Genomic DNA, 25,007 nt, shown 5'->3' on the forward strand with positions numbered 1-25,007 from the left:
GACGGTTCTCGGTGGGTGCCATCTGACACGTGTGACATCTTCACAGGTGATGTACAAGAAAGACTATGAGAAAAATAAAGGGAAAATGATTGGAGCCCTGAGCATTGATGATGATCCCAAGATGCTGCACTCTTTGAAGACGGCCAAAAACCAGAGTGATGTGAGTGTCTTTGTAAATCTGTCTTGTTTTCAAGATGGCATCACTGTTAACATGCCCAAGGATGTAGCAAGTAAAAGGATTCCATACCAATGGGCTTTGTCCTGTTCACAACTAACTGCTGGGGATAAACTTTAAAAGTAGAATGATTTCCCAGATTCTTGTACCTTTCAGTGTTTGAGGAGAGAAATTACCGATTTATACTTGATGTCCATTTCACTTTGAAAAATGTTTTAATATTTAATAGAATGTTGATTTTAATTCTCAAGACTTTTTGGAAAACATCACTATATATTTTCATATCTTCTTCTGCTTGAAAAATAACCTTTAAAATGATGGGGTTTTTTTTAAAGATTTTATTTATTTATTAATGAGAGACAGAGAGAGAGAGAGAGGCAGAGGGAGAAGCAGGCTCCCAAGGAGCAGGGAGCCTGATGTGGGACTCGATCCCAGGACCCTGGGATCATGACCTGAGCTGTAGGCAGACGCTCAACCATCTGAGCCACTCAGGCGCCCTAAAATGATGGTTTTAAAATTATCTTTATATTGGAAGAAAATCAAGAGTCACAGATAAAAATCTTATTGTTTACTATCATTGTTCTTTATTGACTTTAGCAATTAGTATCAGCATAGGTTCAAGGAAAACACTCCATTGATTATAGGCCCCTTTGAGAATCTGATAAAAGACTTGGATCATTCATCTAGAAAAATGAACTTTTCCTTCATGCCTTTTGTCTCAATTTCAGAGAATTTATAGATTCCCTAAGGCTTGTCTGTGGTCCAGCTCTCATCTTTGGGCTAAAATTCTTAATATAGGGGCGCCTGGGTGGCTCAGCCATTAAGCGTCTGCCTTCGGCTCTGGTGAGCCCCGCATCGGGCTCCCTGCTCAGCGGGAGGCCTGCTTCTCCCTCTCCCACTCCCCCTGCTTGTGTTCCCTCTCTCACTGTGTCTCTCTCTGTCAAATAAATAAAATCTTAAAAAAAAAAATCGTACTATAGAGGAGAAAACATCTATTGCAAATTGTAGCATATACTGTGTTTAAAAATGTTTAGAGAATTCCTTAAAAGTGTTAAGAATGTTCAACATAGCTTGCAAATATTTTTTTCATATTAAATAGAAGAATGTATCATTTACCTTCATTTCAACCATGTGTTCATATAATCTATATATATCTTTAATTCATTTTTGCATGTGCTATATACTCATATGGCAGTTTAAAACATCCTGTATTCAGTAATTTTTTCTAATGACTTCACACTGAATTATGTCAGGATACAGTGCTCACATACATCATATTATGTTGTCCACTAGTTCCTTATCCCTTCTCAGTTCAAAAGGTTATAGCTGTCTCTTGACAGCACATGTATCTTTATCTTTTGTTCTTTATTGCATCACAGTACCCATTAGAACACTAAGCACATAGTAGTGTTCGGTAAATACTTGTTAATTGATTGATACTGGCAACCAAAAGAGCTAGTCAATGATGAATCATTTTAGCCAAAAGATGATTCATACACATAGTATCCAGGCTAAATGCTAAGCTGCAGATACGGAACATGCATAGCTTTTAAAGAGAATCTTTTAAAGCCATTTGGACCTTTGACAACATTTTATATATGTAGATATGTGTGAGCTGGCATGAACATGAACAAAAGAGTAAAACAGTTTAGACAAAAACACTTCCACACATCAATGTTGTTGCAACATTGTTTTGTCCGTTTATTTTTTTAAAGGTTTATTTATTTTAGAGAAGGAGAGAGCATGAGTGGGAGGGGCAGAGGGAGAGGGAGAGAGAATCTCAAGCAGACTCCACACTGAGCGTGGAGCCCAACGTTGGGCTTGACCCCACAACCCCAAGATCATGACCTAAGCCAAAACCAAAAGTTGGACACTCAACCGACTGCACCACCTAGGCACCCCATCAGTTTCTTTCTTTTTTTTTAAAGATTTTATTTACTTGTTTGAGAGAGAGAGCAAGAGTGTGAGTAAGAGAGCACAAGGAGGGAAAGCTGCAGAGGGAGAGGGAGAAGCAGGCTCCCTGCTGAGCAGGGAGCTCAACGTGGGGTTCAATCTCAGGACTCTGGGATCATAACCTGAGCTGAAGGCAGACACTTAACCTACTGAGCCACCCAGGCGCCCCCAGTTTATTTCTAATAAAGACAAACTGTATTTTCTTCAGTGGTCTTGCACACTGTCAGAAAGTTTCCATATTTTATTTTCATAAACCAGAGTCTAGAATTTACAATTAAGTGATGTTTTTTTCGGTGAAAGTGACTGCCCACAAAATATTTAGAAGGAAGATCACACTCCCTAAGAAAGCTAAAAGATCAGATTATTTGCAAAAGGAGTTTCTACAGAAGATTTATAAGGCACATGTATGCTTGCTACCTTTGGTCAGTCTTTAATGCTTCTGTGTTTATGGGGGGATATAATGGGTTTAAAATTTTCCTACAGGCACTGGGTCAGAATTTTTCTCTCTGTTATGGTAACTGGTGAGTGGACATGATGAAGCTGGGACCTTGACCTAATTATCACCCTGTCTAACATTCTAGAAAAACAGCCAATGAAAGTGCCTTCTGAGGCCCAGTCAAGACATTTGGTTTATGAGAACACTATAATAAGTGCCAAGGTTACTTTAATGGCTCAGTTTCACAGACTTTTCTCCTTTGAGGTCTTATTACTGCTGCAATCTGAAGCTTCTTTTAAATTGTTACCAAAATTAAACATGGTATGAGAAAACCTTTGGGATTCTCAGTGGAGCTTATCTCCTGTCAAAAGTAGAATAGTCAGGTTGAAAAAAGATCAGTAACCGTTTAAAGATGACGTTAGAAAAGCCAAGTAGTCAGGTGGACAGCTTTATTCACAAAGTAGTCATTTTATAAAATCAGAAGTATGAAATGATTGTCATATAATTTTCATCAGTTAAAAAAATACTTTTTTTTCCAAAGATTTTATTTATCCATTTGTCAGAGAGAGAGCGTGCATGCACAAGCAGGGGGAGTGGCAGACAGAGACGGAGAGGGAGAAGCAGGCTCCCCGCTGAGCAGGGAGCCCGATGTGGGACTTGATCCCTGGACCCCGGGATCATGACCTGAGCTAAAGGCAGCCGCTTAACCAACTGAGCCACCCAGGCGTCCCCCGCAAAATACTTCCTTATTGGAAAACAATTCAAAGATTAGATGACTTTCGTAAAAATAATGCTTATTAATAGTCCTCAAAAAACCCTGTGTTAAAATAAAAGACATGGCTGAAGCAGGAGCTTTGGCCCACTCCTGATGTCTGACAGTTGCTCTTTGATCTAAAAAGAGATTTGATCAGATATGTTCACATTTGACTTTTTTGGAGGGAAAGGGTTCAATAATGTGTAACATATGAACAAATTTTAGGAAAAAATAACTACTCAGATGTTGGAATGTGCTTCTGTAACTCGAGTTTGTTGTTTATGAGAGATTTCTGTGCTTGTCTGGAAATCCATTGAGGATTTGTGGTAATAAATGGAAATTTCCTATTCACAGCGTGAATACCGTAAAGACTATGAAAAGTCAAAGACTATCTACACGGCACCTCTTGATATGCTCCAAGTCACTCAAGCTAAGAAATCTCAGGAAATTGCTAGTGATGTGGACTATAAGCACATCTTACACAATTACAGTTACCCACCTGATAGCATCAACGTGGATCTCGCCAAGAAGGCTTATGCCCTGCAGAGTGATGTGAGTAACCGGATTGTCTCTATTCCTTCTTTCTAAGGCGGACACTGAAATAATTTTCAGTGGAGTGATGTTTTTGACAGTTCTCAGAAGTGTTGGCATTGTCTTCTGTGTGTAGCAAGTATGTGATGGGAAAATGACCCTTGTGGCTTGATGAGAGTGTAACCTTCAGAGATAGACCTAGGTCTAGCATGAACTTATCACTATATCCCTTTGGGAAAGCTATTAACCTTGCTGAGGCTAGAGTCTTCCTTGTAAAATTGGAAATTAAGTAAAAGAATTGTTTGGGGAATTTAAATGCATGCAAAATACTTAGTGTCAGGCCCTAGTGAATTCTCAGTAAACATTCAGAGTTATTATCTTCATTATTATCACAATGATCGCATTCACTGTTATCAATAATTTTTTACCTAGATAGCTATCTTGTCTGAAAATAAAATGTCTTCTATATTTACAGCATCAATTTTCATAATCACTGAGGTTTTTTTTCTGCAGATGAAAACTTGGCAAATTAACTTGAACTGCACAATTTAACACTTCATCCTAACAATTCTATTTTTTTAATGTAGTGAACACATAGCATACACATAATATAAAACTTGCCATCTTTATCCTTTTTAAGTGTACAGTTCAGTAGCAGTTAATTATAATCACGTTGTTGTGCACTCAGTTTCCAAAGCCTTTTCATCTTTTTTTTAAAGATTTTATTTATTTATTTGAGAGAGAGAACACGAGAAGGGGGAGAGTCAGAGGGAGAAGCAGACTCCCTGCTGAGCAGGGAGCCCGATGTGGGGCTTGATGTGGGGCTCGATCCTGGGAGTCCAGGATCATGACCTGAGCCGAAGGCAGTTCCTTAACCAGCTGAGCCATCCAGGCGCCCCAAAAGCCTTTTCATCTTATAACACTGAAGCTCTATAGCAATTAAACAAGTCCCTGTTTTTCCCCTCCCCCCCAGCTCCTGGCATCCACCCTTCTACTTTCTGTTACTATGAGCTGCGCTACTCTATAGACCGTATATATGTAGAGTCATTCAGTCTTTGTTTTTGTTTTTTTTTTTTCCTGGCTTGTTTTCACTTAACAAAATGTCCTCAAAGTTCATTCATATTGTAGCATGTGTCAGAATTTCCTTCCTTCTTGAGGCTGAATAATCAGTGTCCACTGACAGATGAAGGATAAGCAAAATGTGGTATGCACATACAGTGGACTATTTTGCTTATCCTTCATCTGTCAGTGGACACTGGGTTGCTTCCATCTTTTGGCTGTTGTGAATAATGCTTCTATGAATGTAGGTGACCAATATTCCTTTGAGATCCTGCCCTCAATCCTTTTGAGTATACACTCAGAAGTGGAATTGCTAGATCACATGGTAATTCTATTTTTAAGTTTTTGAGGAACCACCCTCCTCTTTTCTACAGCAACTCTACAATTTTAAATTCCCATGACTGACAATCCTATTTTATGCATTATTATTTATTCATTTAATTTTGCTATGTTTCTTTCTCCCAAGTAGATTGTAAGCCTCTCAAAGGCAGGAATCCAATAGTTTCTTGATTTTTCATTCCAATTAAAAGGCCCACACTAAAGAACAGTGATTTGAATTTTGTATCTGGAATATAAGTTTTAGGTACCACCTATAGCCAGACAATAAGAGTAGCCTGTTATTTTATTTTATTTTAGAGAGTGAGAGTGGGGATGGGGCAGTGGGCCAGAGGAAGAGGGAGAGAGAGAATCCCATGCAGGCTGCACACCCAGCACAAAGCCTGATATGGGGCTCGATCACACAACCATGAGATCATGACCTGAGCCTAACCCAAGAGTCTTAACCAACTGTGTCACCCAGGCACACCGAGAGTAGCCTCTTATTTTAATGGCATCAAGTATGCCCCCCAAATAGGAAAAATTCCAAATGATAATGGCCTTCCATAAGCAAATTAATGAGTGCAACCATTTTAAAGTGCGTTGTTAGCCAATGTAGAAACACTCCTAAGCTAACCGTTACACATGAAGGCCAATGTGTGCAAACACATAGTGCAAGTAACTACTATCAAATCTTATCAGAAAATGAGCAAAATTATCTATCTTTAATGTGGCCATCAGTCCTAATTTGACCAAAGAAACAAACATCTCACTTTGATTATTTAAATATAACAATTTTATTTATTCTTTGAAGTACAGCTTTATTTTTTATTTTTTAAAGAGTATATCTATTTATTTGACGGAGAGACAGCGAGAGAGGGAACACAAGCAGGGGGAGTGGGAGAGGGAGAAGCAGGCTTCCCGCGGAGCAGGGAGCCCGGTGCGGGGCTTGATCCCACGACTGGGATCATTACTGAGCCGAAGGCAGACGCTTAACGACTGAGCCACCCAGGCGCCCTGGAAGTATAGCTTTAAATGTAGCATTTATCTAGATTGGAATTAGAGTTCCACATACTTCCCTTCAGTTGGAAATAAGGATGAGATGGAATATATACCAGCTAGAAGAACAGTAATAACCTAAGGGCTGTTAAAATCTCTCACCAAGGAAATACTTAAAATAACCTTAATATGGGGCACCCCTGGGTGGCTCAGTTACATGTCTGACTCTTGGTTTTGGCTCAGGTCATGATCTCAGGTTCTGAGAGAGAGCCCCACATTGGGCTCTACGCTCAGCCTGGAGTCTGCTTGGGTTTCTTTCTCTCCCCCCATCTCTCTCTGCCCCCCTCCCCCCTACCCACCCCCAGTTTGCACTCTGTCTCTCTCAAATAAATAAGGAAAATCTAAAAAAAATAATAACCTTAATGTATGAAGGAAGCTGGTCAGAAATCTTAACATCATTTTGGGTAAAATGTTAATGATTTTGTGAATAAGGATGATGCTGAGCAAAGAATTGTAACCTTTTTCTTGGTGTTTTAGGTCGAATACAAAGCTGACTACAACAGCTGGATGAAAGGTTGTGGCTGGGTGCCATTTGGGTCCTTAGAGATGGAAAAGGCAAAGAGAGCTTCAGACATCCTGAATGAGGTAAAACCATCCCGTGTGCCGCAGAGAGGGTTGGGAATGTGATGTCTTAAAGCCCCAAAACCAAAGAAGCATTTTCTTTTCCCGCTTCATTCTCTAGTAGTTGTTGCTGAGAAAAAAGCACTTACCCCATGCAAGAATTGTCTAGGTAGATAAGCTATACATCACCAAAATCATTTATGTTAACCATTCATGATGAAAAATATTTTAAACAACTTTATCAAGGTATAATTTGCATACCATAAAATTCCCCTATTTTAAATGTACACATTGACAAGTTTTAATAAGTTCATATAGTTGTACAGTCATCACCATAATTGAATTTAAAAATGCTATTACACCAAAGTTTTCTTGAAAAATTCCTGCTCCCATCTTCAATGCCAGGCAACCAGAGATCTTTCCGTCTCCATAGTTGTAATTTTCTAGAAATTTCTTTTGTATCAGACTTCCTTCACTTAGCACCATGTTTTTGAGGCTCATCTGTATAACTGCATGTGTCTGCAATTCATTCCTTATTATTACTGAGTAGTATTCCTTTGTAGCTGTATTGCATTTTGGTTGTCCGGTTGGTGGACATGTGGACTCTTTCCACTTTCTGGCAATTATGAATAATGCATATAATGAACATTATAGAAAATTTCCTTAAAGTATTATACCCTATGTCCTATTTCTTGATGACTTTGAAGTAGTCTGTAGGTTATTATTCAGTCTGAGGAAAAGGAGTGATGACCTTGCACTCTTCAAGTAGCCCAGTTATATGTCCCTACTCCTCCAACAATGGAACATTCCCACTACTCTCAAGTGAATTCATCATCAGGGAGGTTAACCTATGTAAAGAAGGGACAGAGGTGCTGAGTGAGTGTTGTCTTCACACTCAAGTTTCTGTTGTTCTGTGCTTTTGCTTGCTTTTGGTGAACAACATTTTATCTCAGAGATTTTTCATGAAAGTTCTTCTGGGTTGGTGGCTTTCAAAAGTCTGAAGCTGAGTGATGTTACTTTGTACACAGAAGTGGGATGTATAATATGCACAAAGAAAGAAGACCGGGAGACTAGACAGAGAAGGATCTAGAAATGTAGCTAGAAGTTACCAGCTTCCTATTGGAACACCTTCTAGTATCCTGTCTCCTGTAGCTCCTCAGTGCTTTAGTGATAACCTGTGTACTAACCACAGGGAGGCTGCAGAGCAAAAGTCCTCCCTTTCCTATAGGACCCCCTAGCTGTTGCCCTAATTCCTCAGTCCTTCCTCCCTCAACCAGAGAGCTTCTTTATTTCAGTTTGAGTGACAGCAACCGGAGAGCCTGTTAGTGTCACGCAAAAGACACTCCAAATTTCCTCGCATGCTTTTCTGTTAATCCTTTAGAAAACTTGCGGTGTTTCTGGGTTCTGTTCAGTGGAAAGTACCCTCTTTTATTTCAGAAGCAAGAAATCGTCTGGTTCCTGCAAGTTGTATTGGTCTGTACTGCCCCAGACCATCCAAAGTTAAGCCAATTTTTAAAACACCGGCTTTTGTATTGTATTCCTCTTTTTCCCCAAGCCAACCAAGAATCAAGTATTTTTATATTTTAAAATCCAGAAAAATCCTTGTCCCTCCAAAATAAATTTTGAAGATTTTTATATATTAACCTTCAGTGAAAGTAATATTCTTGTTTCTCTTGTCATAATTCACCAAACAGAAAAAATACCGCCAACATCCCGACACTCTCAAGTTTACCTCGATTGAAGATGCTCCGATTATAGTACAGTCTAAAATCAACCAGGCCCAGAGAAGTGATGTAAGTGTTCCTTCAATCTGTACTTTAATAAATGTTAACTCATACAAATACATTTGTATTCTAAACATGCTGACTACCTGGAGTTATTATGCAATCTGAAGAGACTCCGTTACATGAGCAACTGTGTACCTCTCCCAGCTTTTCATTAGTAAAGCACACCTCCTTCATTAGAGTATTAGCTATGCTGTGCGGACTGTCCTTTCAGCCGTTTAACATTGCTTCCCAAGGAGAAGCTCAGGGTCTTCTCCTGATGACAGGAAACACTACAAGCCTATTTCAGGGAAAGACCAGGAAAATGAATATAGGCCACACACCTTATGGAGGAGTTACATTGTAAGTCAGAGCTAAGACACAAATCATGTAGAGTAAAAACCACCCCTAAGTCCCATCAGTCACCCACAAAGTGTAATATAGATGGTTTGCGTATCCCTTTTCTGTGCTCAGGAAAGTGTCTGCAGGTTAACATTTTCATCAGGTCATCTCCCTTGGCTGACTTCTGTGAGGTACCCTTACCAAAGTTCAGAGGTTCCTAGAGCATACTGAGGGACCTTGGCCAAGGTTGAACTGGCGCTGGGATAGGACCCTATGCGTTGCATATGAGACCTTGAAGGCCTACAGATCCTTGCAGGTGAATGTGGGGATGACCCAGAGAACGTCTTTCATGAAAAGCACCGCTGTGCCATGTGATCTGTTCTGAGATTATCTCCCTGTGTCCTTAAACCCTTTTCCCTACTTTATTTGTTGGTTCATGCATTTCTTTTCTTCTTTTAGGTTGCCTACAAAGCCAAAGGAGAAGAAATTCTTCACAAATACAACCTGCCAGCGGACTTGCCCCAGTTCATCCAGGCTAAAGTTAATGCCTACAATATCAGTGAGGTGTGCCTATGAGCTTAGCTGCTGATTGCATGGGAAGACTTTACTAAACAGGCCTTGGTTATATTCAAATGACTTTTGTCTTTCAGAATATGTACAAAATAGACTTGAAAGATTTGAGCAAGAAGGGGTATGACCTGAGAACGGACGCGATTCCCATCAGAGCTGCCAAAGCTGCCAGGCAGGCGGCAAGTGACGTAAGTCCAGCTAATAGTCACTGGTGTGTAACTAGAATGTGTGTGTGTGGGGGGGGTGGACCTGTTGTCCAGAGGTCACCACATCTTCTGTCCCCAGCTGGAAGTGAGTCCTGCTGAAATCTATTTAGAAAGGAAAATTCCCTAACCAGGTCTGAATTTTCTTGGGGTTAAGGGTTTGTAGAACCTTTACTGACCCCGTTCTAATGAAGCACCTGAAGTTTAAGGTCTCCCCTGTATTTCTGCACAAATTCACATTATTCCCCTCATAGAAATAAACAAGTCACTCACTATTTTAAGTCCTAATAGCCTCCTGGTGGTAAGATTTAGTCTTGAAACTTGCTTAATTTATATAATTCATATAATGAATTCCCTTTTTCCCTTATTTCTTTTTACTTCATTGCTTCCAGAGATGGATGAATTGGCCCTAAGATTCATAGCAGTCCTTAGGTTCCATGAAAGTTAGAAATTTTGTCTTTGTTTCTTTTCCTTATCTTACTTTAACCCAGCTTTGAACTAGTTACTTTCCTCTTTGAGATTCAAATCAAGTTGACTCAAGCCCCCACCTGTTGACCTCTAGGAAGTGGGATACCCTCCCCCTCTGCTTGTTGCAGATATTCTGAGGTTTATTGTCTTTCTGTCACTTCCAGCTACTGGTTTGCCCACAGTGGTTTTGCTCTGGCTCACCTGGACTCTCCTGCCCTGGACTCACTTCTGTTTCTGGTCTGCATGATCCAGAGATGCAACACAGCCCTGTCTTTTGTTTTCCCCCAAGTCCCAAGCACAACTTCATTGATTGTTTGAACTGAAGTTGACATTGAACTGATGTAAAGAAATTACAACTGAGTTACAGATATCTATATTGTAAAAGCCCTACCATCCAAAATTCCTTACCCATTCCCTTTCTCTGTGGGTACTCTCCTCCAGCTACTCCCCACCCTGACACACACACAAGCCTTCTTTCACATTTCTGCTTCTCAGTTTCCCATGCTTCTTCCCAGATCTCCCCAAGCATGTTCAGTTCTTCTCACTTTATTATTCAGAACCATTTCATGTGTACATACAACTGGCTCTGGGTCTCCCTTAGAGTATCCAAAGACTCATTAAAATTCTACTAACCACTCACATAGGCAGCTATTTGGGGTCTCCTGTAGCAGCACAATATAACTAGCAAAGATTGCAAAATGTTTGTCTTTTCATTTGTCTCTACCAGGATCTAAGTGGAAAGGAACTTAACTTTACCTTGTCACAGACATGAATTATGGCAATGCTCCCACCCCATCTGCTCTCAGGTGGCCTAAGCAATGACAGACAATCAAATGGGCTCTAAGTAACATTTTAATTTTCCCAGGCTACCTTTCAAACTGTATACGAATGAATATCTAATTGTTTGGTTATTGAACTAACTTCTGGGAAGCTCAATTGCTTTAAGTCATGCCCTCACTGTTCAGTAAAAATCTTCATAACTACATTTTAAAATTTGCCCCCTTTTGTTTCCAATAGGTTCAGTACAAAAAAGATTATGAAAAAGCCAAAGGGAAAATGGTCGGCTTCCAGAGTCTCCAAGATGATCCTAAACTGGTTCACTATATGAATGTGGCCAAGCTACAATCAGACCGGGAGTATAAAAAAGACTATGAGAAGACAAAAACCAAATACAACACACCCCATGATATGTTCAATGTTGTGGCAGCCAAGAAAGCTCAGGATGTTGTCAGCAATGTCAACTATAAGCATCCGCTCCATCATTACACCTACCTGCCTGATGCCATGGACCTGGAGTTGTCTAAAAACATGATGCACATACAGAGCGATGTAAGTGACATCCCCAAGACAACCCCACTCCTCAGGTCAGAACCTGTGTGAGAACCCACTGCCGGGGCATTACTCCTGTTGTTTCCCTTTGCTGTAGAACGCCTATAAGGAAGACTACAACACCTGGATGAAAGGCATAGGCTGGATACCTATTGGCAGTCTGGAGGAAGAAAAAGTTAAGAAAGCGGGTGATGCACTGAATGAAAAGAAGTACAGGCAACATCCAGACACCCTCAAATTTACCAGCATCGTGGACTCCCCAGTGATGGTCCAGGCAAAACAGAACACAAAGCAAGTCAGTGATGTAAGTACAACAAGAGAGGGGGCAAAGAATGGAGGGAGGCTTTAAAGAAATAAATAGCAGCTCAAAATTCTTATTCTTCTGAGCCATTAATTTTCCTTTTACTTAATTTGAAATAATAATTATTTTTAGTTTGGGGGCGCCTGGGTGGCTCAGTTGGTTAAGTGTCTGACTCTTGATCTCAGCTCAGGTCTTAATCTTGAGTTGTGAGTTCAAGCCCTGCTTTGGGCTCCATGCTGGGCATGGAGCTTACTTCAAAACAAAACAATAAACAGACCACAACAATTATTTTCAGTTTGGGCACTAACATTTTCTATTTCTTTTATCTTGTTATTATTTTCCTTTTTAAAACAGCTTCCTTTTTAGCTGCCTTTGAAATACTCTGTTATTGGATAAACTTGTCATGATGAAAAAGTTCTATTCTAATACTACACATGTGTGTGCGCACACAAACAAAATTTAGACTTAAATTCCCAAGTAGCAAACTCATCACACTCAATTCTATATTAAGTTACTTATATTTACTTTTCGTATATAAAATACTAACACAGGGAAATAATTCACACGAGGATATGGTTTTGCTTCTCAAAATTCATCATACACGAATAGAGGCTTTTAAAAACTTATGTCTTGGAGATTAGTATGTTTTTTGCCTATCTGTCCATGAACAATGTATGTGACCTGGCTAAAGTCAGATCTAAAGGAAAGTTTAGTGTATAGAAGACTTAAAGGGACATCAAAAGCATTCATTTATTAGTTCACTGAATGAATGTTTTTGAACACCTTCCCTGTGCCAGGCATTGTATAATATGCTGATGGTATAAGGATGACGTAAACGAGGATTAGTGAGATATAGGATATAACAGAGATATAAGAGTATAAGACAAAGGGCATAGGTAGAACCAGAGCATTGCCAAACCAAGAGGTGAATGCTACAGGAGAGGCGTGTGCCGAGTAAGTACAAGGCAAGAGGGTAACTGCCCACCAAGGCTTCCCTGGCAAATAAGGAAGGGTGCATTCTTGGCATGAGAAAAAACATGATTGACAAGAGGTAATGAATGGAAGGACAGTGAAGGGTTTGGGATTGTTACCTGATCATTGAGGGTCTTGTGTGCTAACTTATACTCTGGACATTGTGGGGGTAGGTAATGGGAGGTATTGAAGATTTTAATCCATAGAGTTGCATTATCAGATATGTGTTCTAAAAGATAGCTCTGACAAAGGGTGCTGAGACCGAGGAGAGAGATTGGAGGTAAGAAGATAGATTAAAAGCTGTTACAGAAATCCAGCAGAAGCCTCATTTGGACCTCAGCTGAATCAGTAGCAGTGGCAAAGGGGATGTGTAGAAGGTAGAATGGATGAGATTCTGTGAATGCTTAGCTCTGGTTTCTAAAGGCAGTGAGGAAGTAAAGATTGTTCTTGGATGCCTACAAGAAATTTTTTGGTATTTGAGGATTCAAATAGATATCAGCCACTTTAGACTTTGTTTGTGATAGATACACAGCAGTTTACGTGTGATATCCCACAGAGACATGCCTGAGGGCTTACATGACAAATGACAGTCAAGAGATTGGAAATCTACTTGTGATTCCAGTTGTATGGTAGATTTTGGAAATTAAGCAATTTCTTTCTTTTCTGTTACCAAGAGGAGGATACAAGTTCAACATTAGGAACCTAGATGTCTGACATCCGTAAAAGGATAAAGTAGGGTAAATATGGAATGGTAAACCTTTTAAGTACACTGAGTTTATGTATAAGGGCCTTCATATTATGAGGAAATTATTATATGGTTTTACTGCTACAATTATAATTGGAAAGTTTTTAGCAGAAGTGAAAGACTCATTCTAAAGGCTATTTTCTAAGAATCAAAAACCAAAGAACAAGACTTTCAGAACTGTTCACTAGCAAAGACTGGACTTTGCTAGCTTTGGTGAATTCTGTTTATTCAAGTTAGGGTTTCACATTTGAACTTACTTTCCATTCATCTCTAGCAGTCAAATTTCTCTGATCTCTGTTTTCTATTTTTCTATTTTCGTAGACAGAGTTTTTAGGTCTTTCTAAAGATAACAAAATGCTTGAGGTTTTTAAAAATAGGAAAGTATCTCTGATGTCTTTTTTAAGGAGTTGATTTATTTATTTGCCAGAGAGAGAACAAGAAGGCGAGAGCACGTGTGAGCACAAGTAGGGGGAGTGGCAGAGGGAGAGGGAGAGCAGGGAGCCTGACTCGGGGCGGGGCTCAATCCCAGGACCCAGGGATCATGACCTGAGCCCCCCTTTGATGATTTTTAACAATAGAAATAGTGGGGGACTGTGCTAGGGAATATAACTCCTTTAAGCGTGCAATTAAAACATTTTCCTTTTTTGTGCTATCTGTGATGCGTTTTAATTTTGTGATTGTGTGTTGCAGATCTTATACAAAGCTAAAGGAGAAGATGTGAAGCATAAATACACTATGAGTCCTGATCTTCCTCAGTTTCTCCAGGCCAAGTGCAACGCTTACAATATAAGTGACGTGAGTAGGGTTCTGAGGGTGTGTGGAATCCAGACATGATGGTACAATAAGAGAATTTTAGAGTAGGATGGGGCCTTGATAATTGTTTAGGTCAGTTTCCCACATACCCTGTATGAAGTCTATCCCATGATGACTGCTCTCTGCCTCGTAAGCCAGCCTTTTCAAGGGTGGGACAACTCAAAAGGATGTAACATTTTCCCTTATGTGGCGCGCAACATCTATTCCTCTAAAACTTTGATTTAGTTTTCCTTGTTTTGCAAGTGGAGAAAGATATTATCCTGAGCAAAATAAGAGTTAATGAAATCCTTTTATTAACAAACCTGAAATTTCTAAAGCCAACCACCAGGTGTTCCCTTGACCTTCCTTTCATAAGAGTGGACAACTTCATTTTCTCTAGTTGGTCCTCACACACCATGGTTTCCAGAACCTTTATTCCTCTCCTCTAGATCCACTCCAGTTTCTCAGTAGCCCACTGCACTGTGTGCCCAAACCAGGTTTGGGTGAATAATTGGTGCAGTGTCCTATAATTTCATGCTACACAAAGTGTGACATTTTGCTTATGTGACTTGCTAAAGCAGAATGTGTTCTAGGAGATTCCTTTAGCTTAATATCTGGACAAGAACAAAACAATCCCTGCAATTGAGGAATTGCTTTAGCTGATTACTACGCAGCATGCTGACATATTTTTTCCTTGTACGTCGCAGGTCTGTTATAAACAGGGCTGGCATGATTTAATAGCCAAAGGCAACAATGTGCTAGGTGACGCCATTCCCATCACTGCGGCCAAAGCATCCAGAAACATTGCCAGTGATGTGAGTAAAAATTTTAGGTGAAATATGGGTGATTGCCTGCTTAAAAAGTAATCAAATGTGTGCTTGTCTAAATGATACCACGTTGAAAACAGTATGTGGAATTAATGACACTGAAATTCTCCACAAAATATTGTTTTGAAAACCTGTCACTTTTTTAACATTCTGTGATAATTTTCAGTTGACCCCACTTGGTAGAGCTGTCATAAATCTGACATCCGCTTTCTCCCCTGATTCATAGGCCAAATTACCTTCACTGACACATTTCCCTAACAGCCCACATTTATTTTCAGAACACCCTAACTGACACTAACACATTAAATTCAAATGACTGCCCGCATTATAATTGTATTAAGAAGATTGAAAAGATGTTAGATAAAATCTAAAGATTTTATAAACCAAATGGGAAAAGGCCCATTTCTCTTGAATATAATTTTGGTTTATGTAAATCGATGACCATTTCATCTGTAATAGGGAAAGTATACCCTTACACTTCTTCCCATCATTGAAGATCAAAAATTTCAAAAAAGCACACATGCCCGGTAGCCTTCACTGTCAGAAGCTACTCTGGGGGCTACAATCATTGGAGAAAAGAGAAGAAAGAAACCACCTGTGTGTGCAGACCACATGGGAGCTAGGGGTGTAAGAATTCTTTCTACAGCTTTCCTTGTCGGGATGCCACTGAAAATGTGTTCCTCAAATATTTGCACACCACTGTGAAATAAATTTCTAGTTTAAGGACAAAGTGAAAGTCTAAAGTGTGACATTATCTTTTTTTTTTTTTTTTAGAGCTTGAGCAGAGCTTTTTCTAACATGCCTAGAAATGTCTCGATAATTCTTTTGCATGCTAAATTCTTGTTTATAAATCAGTGCATAAATGAGAGGAGCAGAGTGTCTGTAGACTTTAAGTGCATTTGAGTTCTCTAGCATTAAAAATTGAGGTTTTGACCTCTCACCTACAGTATAACTCAATCTACACCCCATTGCCAGTTCCAGCAGAGAGAGATCTTGGGCTGCAGTTTCTACTGCCAGGGGAGCTCCCAGCCATTCCTGCCCTTACTGCAGTTCCTGAATTCATCTGCAGCTACTTCAGCAGCAAGCTTGGAAAGTAGCTGCTAAGAAGTGGGTGGGGAGGGCCCAGCTACCTGCCTATGCAGTGTCTAAATTGATGCCACCCAGAAAGAAGAGGGGTTTTGTTTTAACCTTATCCCGTCAGCCTGAGACAACACAGTAAAGTGTTCCATCCCCCACCCCAAGAAAAACTGAGTGTGAAATTGCATGTAGAATCCTTTAGACTTTCTTCTACATCTGTTGCATACATATCACCCGGCCAATGGGAACAGCAGATGGAAGATTTTCTCAATAATTTCTAATGTTCTATGATGTATGATAACATTCTGTGGTGATAATAACATTGGATTGGGAAAATTCACAACCCAGGAAACCAAGAGGTACCGGCCTTATATTTGGAATGTGTCTTGTTTGTATTAAGCATGAAAATTCAGATGGCTTTAAGTAAAGTTCTACATGCAAGTGCATTTGTAGGATTTATAGCAAAGAAATAAACTGGTCCTGAATTTATCATCATACCCATTTGTAATGGTGGAAGTGTTGGAAATAAATGTTTTCACTCTGAGCTTTCTGGGGCACATGGGAGTGGGTGGGTATGGTTTGCCTATCTTGTACAAACTTCCAGAAAGTCACAATGTTCTAAGTTGCCTTCATGTGTGAATATACTTGCTACACCTAATGTTATTAATGCCTAGGACTTTGCTAACCAAGTTTTGCCTTGCAGTATAAATACAAGGAAGCTTATGAGAAGTCAAAGGGGAAGCATGTGGGTTTCAGAAGCCTCCAAGATGATCCCAAGCTGGTCCATTATATGAATGTAGCAAAGTTGCAGTCAGATCGCGAATACAAGAAGAACTATGAGAACACCAAAACCAGCTACCATACCCCAGGGGATATGGTTAGCATTACTGCTGCAAAGTCGGCACAGGATGTCGTCACCAACGTCAACTATAAACAGCCCATACATCATTACACGTACCTACCCGATGCCATGAGTCTCCAGCATACCAGGAATGTGAATCAAATTCAGAGTGATGTGAGTATGTATAATGTAACAGACCCAGAAATGCTGGTACTTAAGGGATAATCATTTCTTCCTGTTTAAGTAGACTTCACAATACAGTAAGATATTTGAAAAATGCACTTTAAAGTAGTCATTATTGAAAGACTAACAAAGGCATGGTAGTCGAGCTGTATTTTTGCTGGCTTTCTGTGCTCCTGTTGTAATCATTGATACTGTCTCTATTAACTTATGGATCAAAGATAAAACCGTATTCCACCTTGATTCTCAACAAGAGGAAGTGGTTGCTCTTGTCAGGCCTGCTTCAGTGGTGATATGGATAATGCAAAATAGTATTCTCTATTCTTTCTGAATTCAAGAAGTTTTTTTCCTTTTTTAACTAAAAATCACACTCTCATGCATGTTAATCTATGTGATGAGTCATCTAGAATGAACCAGGAAGACTTTGTGATTGCAGTATGATTCATGGAGAGCTGTATGGGGAGGCTGTTTAATATTCAGGGCGTTTCCTTCTGCAGGAACCAGATTTCTGTAAGAATCATCCTCTGTAAGAGAATATACGGTGTTCATTTATTGTCGCTCAATGAGGATGTCTCTCCCCAGCTGAGATCAGGAATAGCCTAGGTGGACAGGATGGGTGAAATTCAAAGTTGTGGGGTTTTCAGTGAAATAAAAAAGAAAGCCCAATTTATTGTCAAAAGAGACACAATTTTTTTTTAGCATTAGCCACAGAAATATGTGGCCTAGATTTCCTCTGTGTCATATAATGCACTCTAACAACAGAAATGCTTTTTCTTATTACCAAATTCTGGGTAGGAAGCTCAGTGGCATACATAGTGAAAAGCTGCTTCCCAGACATGAGCATGCTGGAAGCGTTGCCTATTCATTTCCTCTGGGTAGAATTGCAGATTTCAGAGACATCCTTTGAGTGTTCTGCAGGATAACTCCTCACATGAGATTATTCTCTTACAGAATGTGTATAAAGACGAGTATAACAACTTCTTCAGGGGCATTGGATGGATCCCTATTGGTTCTCTGGAGGTTGAGAAGGTCAAGAAAGCAGGTGATGCTTTAAATGAGAGGAAGTATCGACAGCACCCAGATACCATCAAGTTCACAAGTGTGCCCGATTCCATGGGCATGGTTTTGGCTCAGCAGAACACGAAGCAGCTAAGCGATGTGAGTGGTTTCCCTTCAAAGGGGTTTATCCAGGGGCGCTTGGGATTATCTGGGGATTTTATTTCTCTATTGTCACATTATCACAGATATCCAGGGGCGCCTGGGTGGCTCGGTCTGTTAGGCAGCCAGCTCTTGATTTTGGCTCGGGTCATGATCTCAGGGTCCTAGGATTGAGCCCTGTGTCAGGCTCTGTGCTCAGCAAGGAGATGGCTTGAGGATTCTCTCTCTTCTCCTTTCCCTCTGCCCCTCCCCCCCACTCATGCTCACATGCTCTCTCGCTCTCTCAAATAAATCAATAAATCTAAGGGGGGTTTAATCCATGAATAACCCCCATTCCACCATCCTTAATTCAACATGTGAAGGGGCATCTCTGTTAGCGTTTCAACTGCTTTCAGTTGATGAAACAACTTGGAACTTGAACATAAAGAGAATAGGGAGGAGAGAAGGAAGATTTTCCAAATTTGCTTTATTTTCCAAATGTAGAGAATCTGTGCTATTTATAAGCAGACCCCTATCATTATACACATGAAATGAAATGAAATTATTACTGTTATCATCTGTGATTCCATCTGAATTATAAACCAAGCTATTTATTCCTCTGAGTTGCAATAGTTCTACCTAGCTACATGGGGCGAAGGCATAATGTCCTAATCCTCTTGCATAAGAGCTAGATGTTCTGAAAGGCAAGCAAAAGAGAGAGGCCTCTGGGGAGGAGGTAAGCTGTTTACTTTCAGAGTCAGCTGAACCTCATTTCCAAGCCCAGGTCTATCTGGACCCTTATTCTTAGAGCCTAATTACAATGCTCAGTGCTTCCCCTCATTGGGTAATTTCAGAGTTCTGTTAAAATACCTCCACCAGAAAGAGAGCAGTAGGTAAAAACAAAAAAAAAGAAAGGGTTGTGTGTTTTTAGCCCCAGGTATTGGAAGGTGGGGAAGGCTTTGCTTGGCTCGGATTTGAGAATTATCCATGGATTTTCTTTCTCAGGCCAGTCTCTGTTGTCACATTACCACAGATATTTTGAGATTAGTTCTACTGTAGTAGTAATAAATGTGGAGATTCTTCTGATTTCTTTTGTTCTCACTGTGGTTTTCCAGTTAGCTAGGAGAACTGGACACTCATGCATTGTATTCTCCATCCCAATAAATGCCATCAACATCTCCCTGATGTTATCACCGATGCCTCCCTGCGTGATCCCGGCAGCAGTGCATCTCCGTCTCTCCCAGTGTCCCCTGGGGCACTTGTCTGTCGTTCAGTTAGCTACCCGCAGTTAGTTAGGGCTTCCATACCTCTCATGGGGACAACTGCAGTAAGTTAGTATCTGGCCTCCCAGCCTGGGGTCACACATGACAACCAGAAGAACGGGCTTAAAATGTAAATCACAGCCCTCTTATACTTAAAAGCTCTTAGTAACTTCTCCTTGAACTTAAAAGCTAAACTTGTTACCTTGGCCAAAAAGGCCCTCAGCTCTGTGCCCCTGCTCCCCACCCTAATTCTGTGGGGCCCCCTCAGCACATTCCAGCCCTGTGACACATGCTGTCTTCAGTCCCTCACACTGGCCCTGCCCTTTCCAGACTCAGGGCCCCAAATGCTCTGCTTCGGCCTGGATGCCTCCCTTTTCTTCAAGTCTGGGCATAAATGTTATCTCCTTAGAGAGCCTTTGCTGACTACCCTTGTTTCTTTCCTAAAGTCATTCTATTTACAACACATCACACATTCTAGCTCTATCTCATAGTTTACATTTTCATTTTCTGTCTCCTCTACTGCACTGTAACCTTCAAGAGGACATGTCTGTCTTTGTCAACACTTTACATGCGGAAACCTATCACCCTACCTGGCCCATAGTGCTGTCCAATAAATACTGGTGGACTAAGCAAATACCTGTACTACCATACTCTGTCGTATGGTAGTATAGGTATTTGGCTTGTATATGGAAAAACACAAATGATAACCTTCCTTTTTAAAGGGGTGTGTACTTGATGAAATGGACGTTATGTCAGCTAATGACATTTGCATTCTGCCTCCTTTGTTTTTAGTTGAACTACAAGGTGGAGGGGGAGAAACTGAAGCATAAATACACTATGGACCCCGAATTACCTCAGTTTATTCAGGCCAAGGTCAACGCCCTCAACATGAGTGATGTGAGTATTTGGGCTGGAACCAGTCTAATATTGCTAACATGGGCCTCTTCAGTTCTGTATAACTCTAGCAGTGAGAATTTTAAGGGCAGCAAACCAAGTGTGGCTCTTTTGAGTCTCTGTTTGAAGAGGTCGTTGAGAAGACATGACGGCTGGTTAACCCATGAGCTAGACTGGGGCAGGGGATCCCCACCCCTACCCCTGTCCTTGGAATGCACACCGTCCTTACAGTGGGAGCCATTTTTGAGCATGCAGCCTTGATAGAGCAATATGTTGAGACCATCTGAATGGTATCCATGACTAAACCCAGTTAAGGCCTCTGTATAAACTTTTAAGATTGTGGTAGGCAGGTGAGGAGAGCTACTTGTCTTGTGGCTGCCCAAGACAAGCCTTGTATGTAAGTTCCCTCGTTTATTAAACCTGCCACCTACCAATCTGTAGTGGGCTCCCTCTTTGTTCAGTGTTGCCTTGCCCTCCATGTCTGGGGGCCAATTTTTGAATCAGTAGTCTAAAGATTGGCCCATTATCATAGAATATGAGACTAGAAGCTACCATAGAGTTTCACTTGATACAGGCTTTTCCAAACTGTGGACTCTGACTCATTGGTGGGTTATAAAATCAGTCTAGTAGGTTGTATTGCACTTTTTAGAAAGTGGAACAAAATGAGATATATAAGATTGGAAAGTGCAGTCATGAATAGTCTGTAATAAGGACCAATATTGCTTTATATAACTTTTGTTTCAGTTATTAAAACTTGTATGAAAGTTTATTGTAATTTTCTTGAGAAACTTCCTTTGCACATAACAAGCTTCTTGGGTAGTCTAGATACATAATTGGTAGTGATCTTTAAATTCACCATTATGAATTGTTTCTTTTTGCTTTAAAAAAAAAGCTGGTAAATTCTAATTTAAAAACATAATCAAACCTAGATAAGATCATTCATTTCTTAAAAGATGACTTAGTCATTTTTCCTAACATTTTAGGCTCTCTTTTATCTCCAAATAAACATTTTTTGTTACTCATTTCTATGCCTTTGGTTTATTTAAAAAATTTCCCTGCTTTTATAAGTGATATTTAAACATTAAGAGTGATCAAATCTGGGTGGTACTACATCTGAATTTTTAATTTTAGTATTCATATGTTTCTATAAGTTTTGTTTCATTACAAAAAATACATGAAAAAGTGTTACATGCTTATTATAGAAAAGTTTGGAAATATAGGAATATACTTAAGTAGAATAATAAAATACTCTTTCCTTTTTCCAAGTCTCATTATAAAGCAGACTGGAAGAAAACTCTTGCTAAGGGCTATGATTTGAGACCAGATGCCATTCCAATTGTAGCTGCAAAAAGTTCAAGGAATATCGCTAGTGATGTAAGTATAATTTGAAAGTAGAAAACTTTTCTTCTCTATATTTTTAAAATCTTTACAGGGTATGTGGGGCTATATGAGCCATATTAGGAAATAAATTAAAAATTATAATATAAAAATATTTCCTAACATCCTAAGTACCAATGATTTTTTTATATTACTTTAAAATCTTTAGAAATTCAATACAGTTAGTACAAATAAGAAAATTCTTTGTTTTAAACTGTGAAATAGTTGGAACTGTCATTGGTATCATTGTTATGAACTTGGAAACTGCTTTTTATTTGGATTTTTTCAAGAGAAAAAGCCTTGGCATACTAAAATGTCACTAAATCAAAAAAAGGCTCCAAGTTTTTAAAAGAATACAATTTTTAAATATAATTTTCACAAAGAAAAAATCCGGTAAAATAGGAAAACCAGGAAGAATTATAGATTAAATGACAGGATTTTAGTTACCTACTTAATTACTTTTTATAAATTAAGTTATATTTTCATATGAATTGTTATAATACCTTGATAGAGTAAGAACTCATTCATTTGGAGTCCAGTCAACTAATTTATATAAGAGCTTTCCTGAAATTTATTCAGAATTATGCAAATAGTTTATAAAGTAATACAAATTATTTGGAAATAGATCATAAAAAAATATACACCAAGTCCTTAATAAACTTTCCAGGAACTTTTGAGAATATTCAAAGAATCTATTTATGAATAATCTAGGTGTAAACCACAGATTATTCCATTCTTAATTATCCCCAGAGCAGATCTCAAGACCCTCCATTAGGAATATTTTACCATGTTTATATTCATTGATTTTAATTTGTATGTCATCTTTGAATGTTGAGAGATCATTTTAATAATTTAAAACATATAACTTTTTAAAACATGGAAAAGTTAATTTTATCATTTACTTAATGTACTTTGCATAGCTGCATTTTATTTTTTTAGTTCTTTAGCTCATTGTTATCAATAGAGCACAAATTTTGTGAAAATCTTGGTTATGATATAATTTGTGGTTTTGCAGACATAAAAACAGGAAAAATATACTGCATGTTATAAATTTAAAGCAAAAATAATACTTTACCAGTTTATTTAAAAATACTAAAAAATTTAGATGTTACCTGGATTCAGACTGAATTTGGCTATTGCTTAGTCTGTTATACAAATTCAGTCTGACACTTAAGCATTTCCTCTAATTGACCCTATCAAACTTCTGTCTGTCCTTCTTTTTCACATAGTTCAAGTATAAGGAGGCTTATGAGAAAGCCAAAGGCAGGCAGATTGGATTTCTCAGTCTTCAGGATGATCCTAAACTGGTCCATTACATGAATGTGGCCAAAATACAGTCCGATCGTGAGTACAAAAAGGGCTATGAAGCCAGCAAGACCAGGTATCACACACCCTTGGACATGTTCAGCGTGACAGCGGCCAAGAAATCTCAGGAGGTCGTTACCAACACCAATTACAAACAACCCTTCCACAGCTACACTCTGCTGCCTGATGCCTTGAATGTGGAGCATTCCAGGAATGCAATGCAGATCCAAAGTGATGTATGTAATGGCCAACAGATTATTGGCATAGAACTAGTTATGCATTTCTAGCTGGTAGGAGGGAAGAACAAGAAATTGGCAGTTTCATTTACTTCATCTTAAACCTGGCTGGACTCACTATAATTAGAGATCCTCTCCAGAATTTGGAGTTTTAGAATTTCACTCATTTGAACTATATATAGCTTTAAATTTTTTTTTTTTGGTTAGTGTGTGTGTGTGTGTGTGTGTGTGTGTGTGTGTGAGTGTGTGTGACAGTACATGATGTATCCTGTGAAAAACCAAAAGGCTGAAATGGGTGTAATGTAATATCTTTTCCTGTGTAAAATTCTTTTACATTTTCCTCCAAGAAAGTTAAGTTTTATAAAGGAATTATTGGGTCAGGTTTTCCTGTTCAAAACCACCATGAATGCAATCACTTTTTTTTTTTTAAGATTTTATGTTTAAGTAATCTCTGCACCCAATGTGAGGCTCGAACTCACAATCCTGAGATAGTCACGTGGCCTACCAACTGAGGCAGCCAGGAGCCCCTAAAAGCAATCGCTTTTAAAATTCTTTTCTTTTTTCCAAAAGATGGTAGGGTATAATAAGCAGGTGATTCTCTTCATCCTCCTCTTTTTTTTTTTCTCTTTGATAATGAGTGAGTCATCTAGCCAAAGAAACCCAAGCTCTGACTCTTTCTGAAATGAAAATTTCCTTTTTCATTGTAAAGAATCTATACAAATCTGACTTCACCAACTGGATGAAAGGGATCGGCTGGGTCCCCATAGAGTCACTGGAGGTGGAGAAAGCAAAGAAAGCCGGAGAGATCCTTAGTGAGAAGAAGTATCGCCAGCACCCTGAGAAGTTGAAGTTCACCTATGCTATGGACACAATGGAACAAGCACTTAACAAAAGTAACAAACTGAATATAGATAAGGTAAGAACTCGCCTGCTGGTCTCAGCCCGAGAACCCTTGAACTCTGGAGGTGCTGCTATAATCGTCATCAGCATTTTTATCTTTATGACAGTCGTGGTGGTGGTGGTAGTCGTGGTGGGAGGGGGCGTTCTATAATGTTCATCATGTCTAGAGAGCTCCCACATACACTGACCCTCAGACTGGCTGTCCACACCACACTGAGGGTGTGACAGAACTGCAAAACTCCCTGTAGTGTGAGGTTGGGGCAAGACGGCATGTGTTGTCTTTGTGGAAGAGGGTTCCCTAGTTGGATGGTTTTATCCCTCATTGTGTGTTCAGTCTCATCAGCCTGTCTTCTTGCTACGTCAGCCATTTGCCAATATCAGATTTCATCTCTTCTGTCGTGGAGATGTGAGTCTCTTTCTGTTGATAGCACTATTGTAAACTTGTCCTGCTGCACAGTCATGTGTCTGTCCTCCTTGTTGCAGAGGCTCTACACTGAGAAATGGAACAAAGACAAGACCACCATTCACGTCATGCCCGATACTCCAGACATTTTACTTTCCAGAATGAACCAAATCACCATGAGTGATGTAAGTAGATTAACAGCAATAAAGTGGGAGAGAAGGTTGGAGGAAACTAATATTT

General features: G+C 39.5%; 1 protein-coding gene across 1 annotated transcript in view; it reads left to right on the top strand.

The window, feature by feature from the left end:
• The window catches only part of NEB (nebulin), a 199,798-nt gene that overhangs the window by 31,634 nt on the left and 143,157 nt on the right, over positions 1-25,007 (top strand). Inside the window, exons 20-36 of the mRNA XM_073884116.1 lie at positions 47-160; positions 3,673-3,870; positions 6,760-6,867; positions 8,538-8,636; positions 9,408-9,512; positions 9,599-9,706; positions 11,207-11,518; positions 11,616-11,822; positions 14,227-14,331; positions 15,036-15,143; positions 16,936-17,247; positions 18,205-18,411; positions 20,445-20,549; positions 21,813-21,920; positions 23,153-23,464; positions 24,174-24,380; positions 24,848-24,952. Of these exons, the coding sequence (XP_073740217.1) occupies positions 47-160; positions 3,673-3,870; positions 6,760-6,867; positions 8,538-8,636; positions 9,408-9,512; positions 9,599-9,706; positions 11,207-11,518; positions 11,616-11,822; positions 14,227-14,331; positions 15,036-15,143; positions 16,936-17,247; positions 18,205-18,411; positions 20,445-20,549; positions 21,813-21,920; positions 23,153-23,464; positions 24,174-24,380; positions 24,848-24,952 (2,820 nt within the window). The remainder of the gene's footprint in view (positions 1-46; positions 161-3,672; positions 3,871-6,759; positions 6,868-8,537; positions 8,637-9,407; positions 9,513-9,598; positions 9,707-11,206; positions 11,519-11,615; positions 11,823-14,226; positions 14,332-15,035; positions 15,144-16,935; positions 17,248-18,204; positions 18,412-20,444; positions 20,550-21,812; positions 21,921-23,152; positions 23,465-24,173; positions 24,381-24,847; positions 24,953-25,007) is intronic.

Source organism: Callorhinus ursinus, unplaced genomic scaffold (assembly GCF_003265705.2).
Source record: "Callorhinus ursinus isolate GAN/ISIS: 27379988/994484 unplaced genomic scaffold, GSC_fseal_2.0 scaffold2, whole genome shotgun sequence".
NCBI lineage: Eukaryota > Metazoa > Chordata > Mammalia > Carnivora > Otariidae > Callorhinus > Callorhinus ursinus.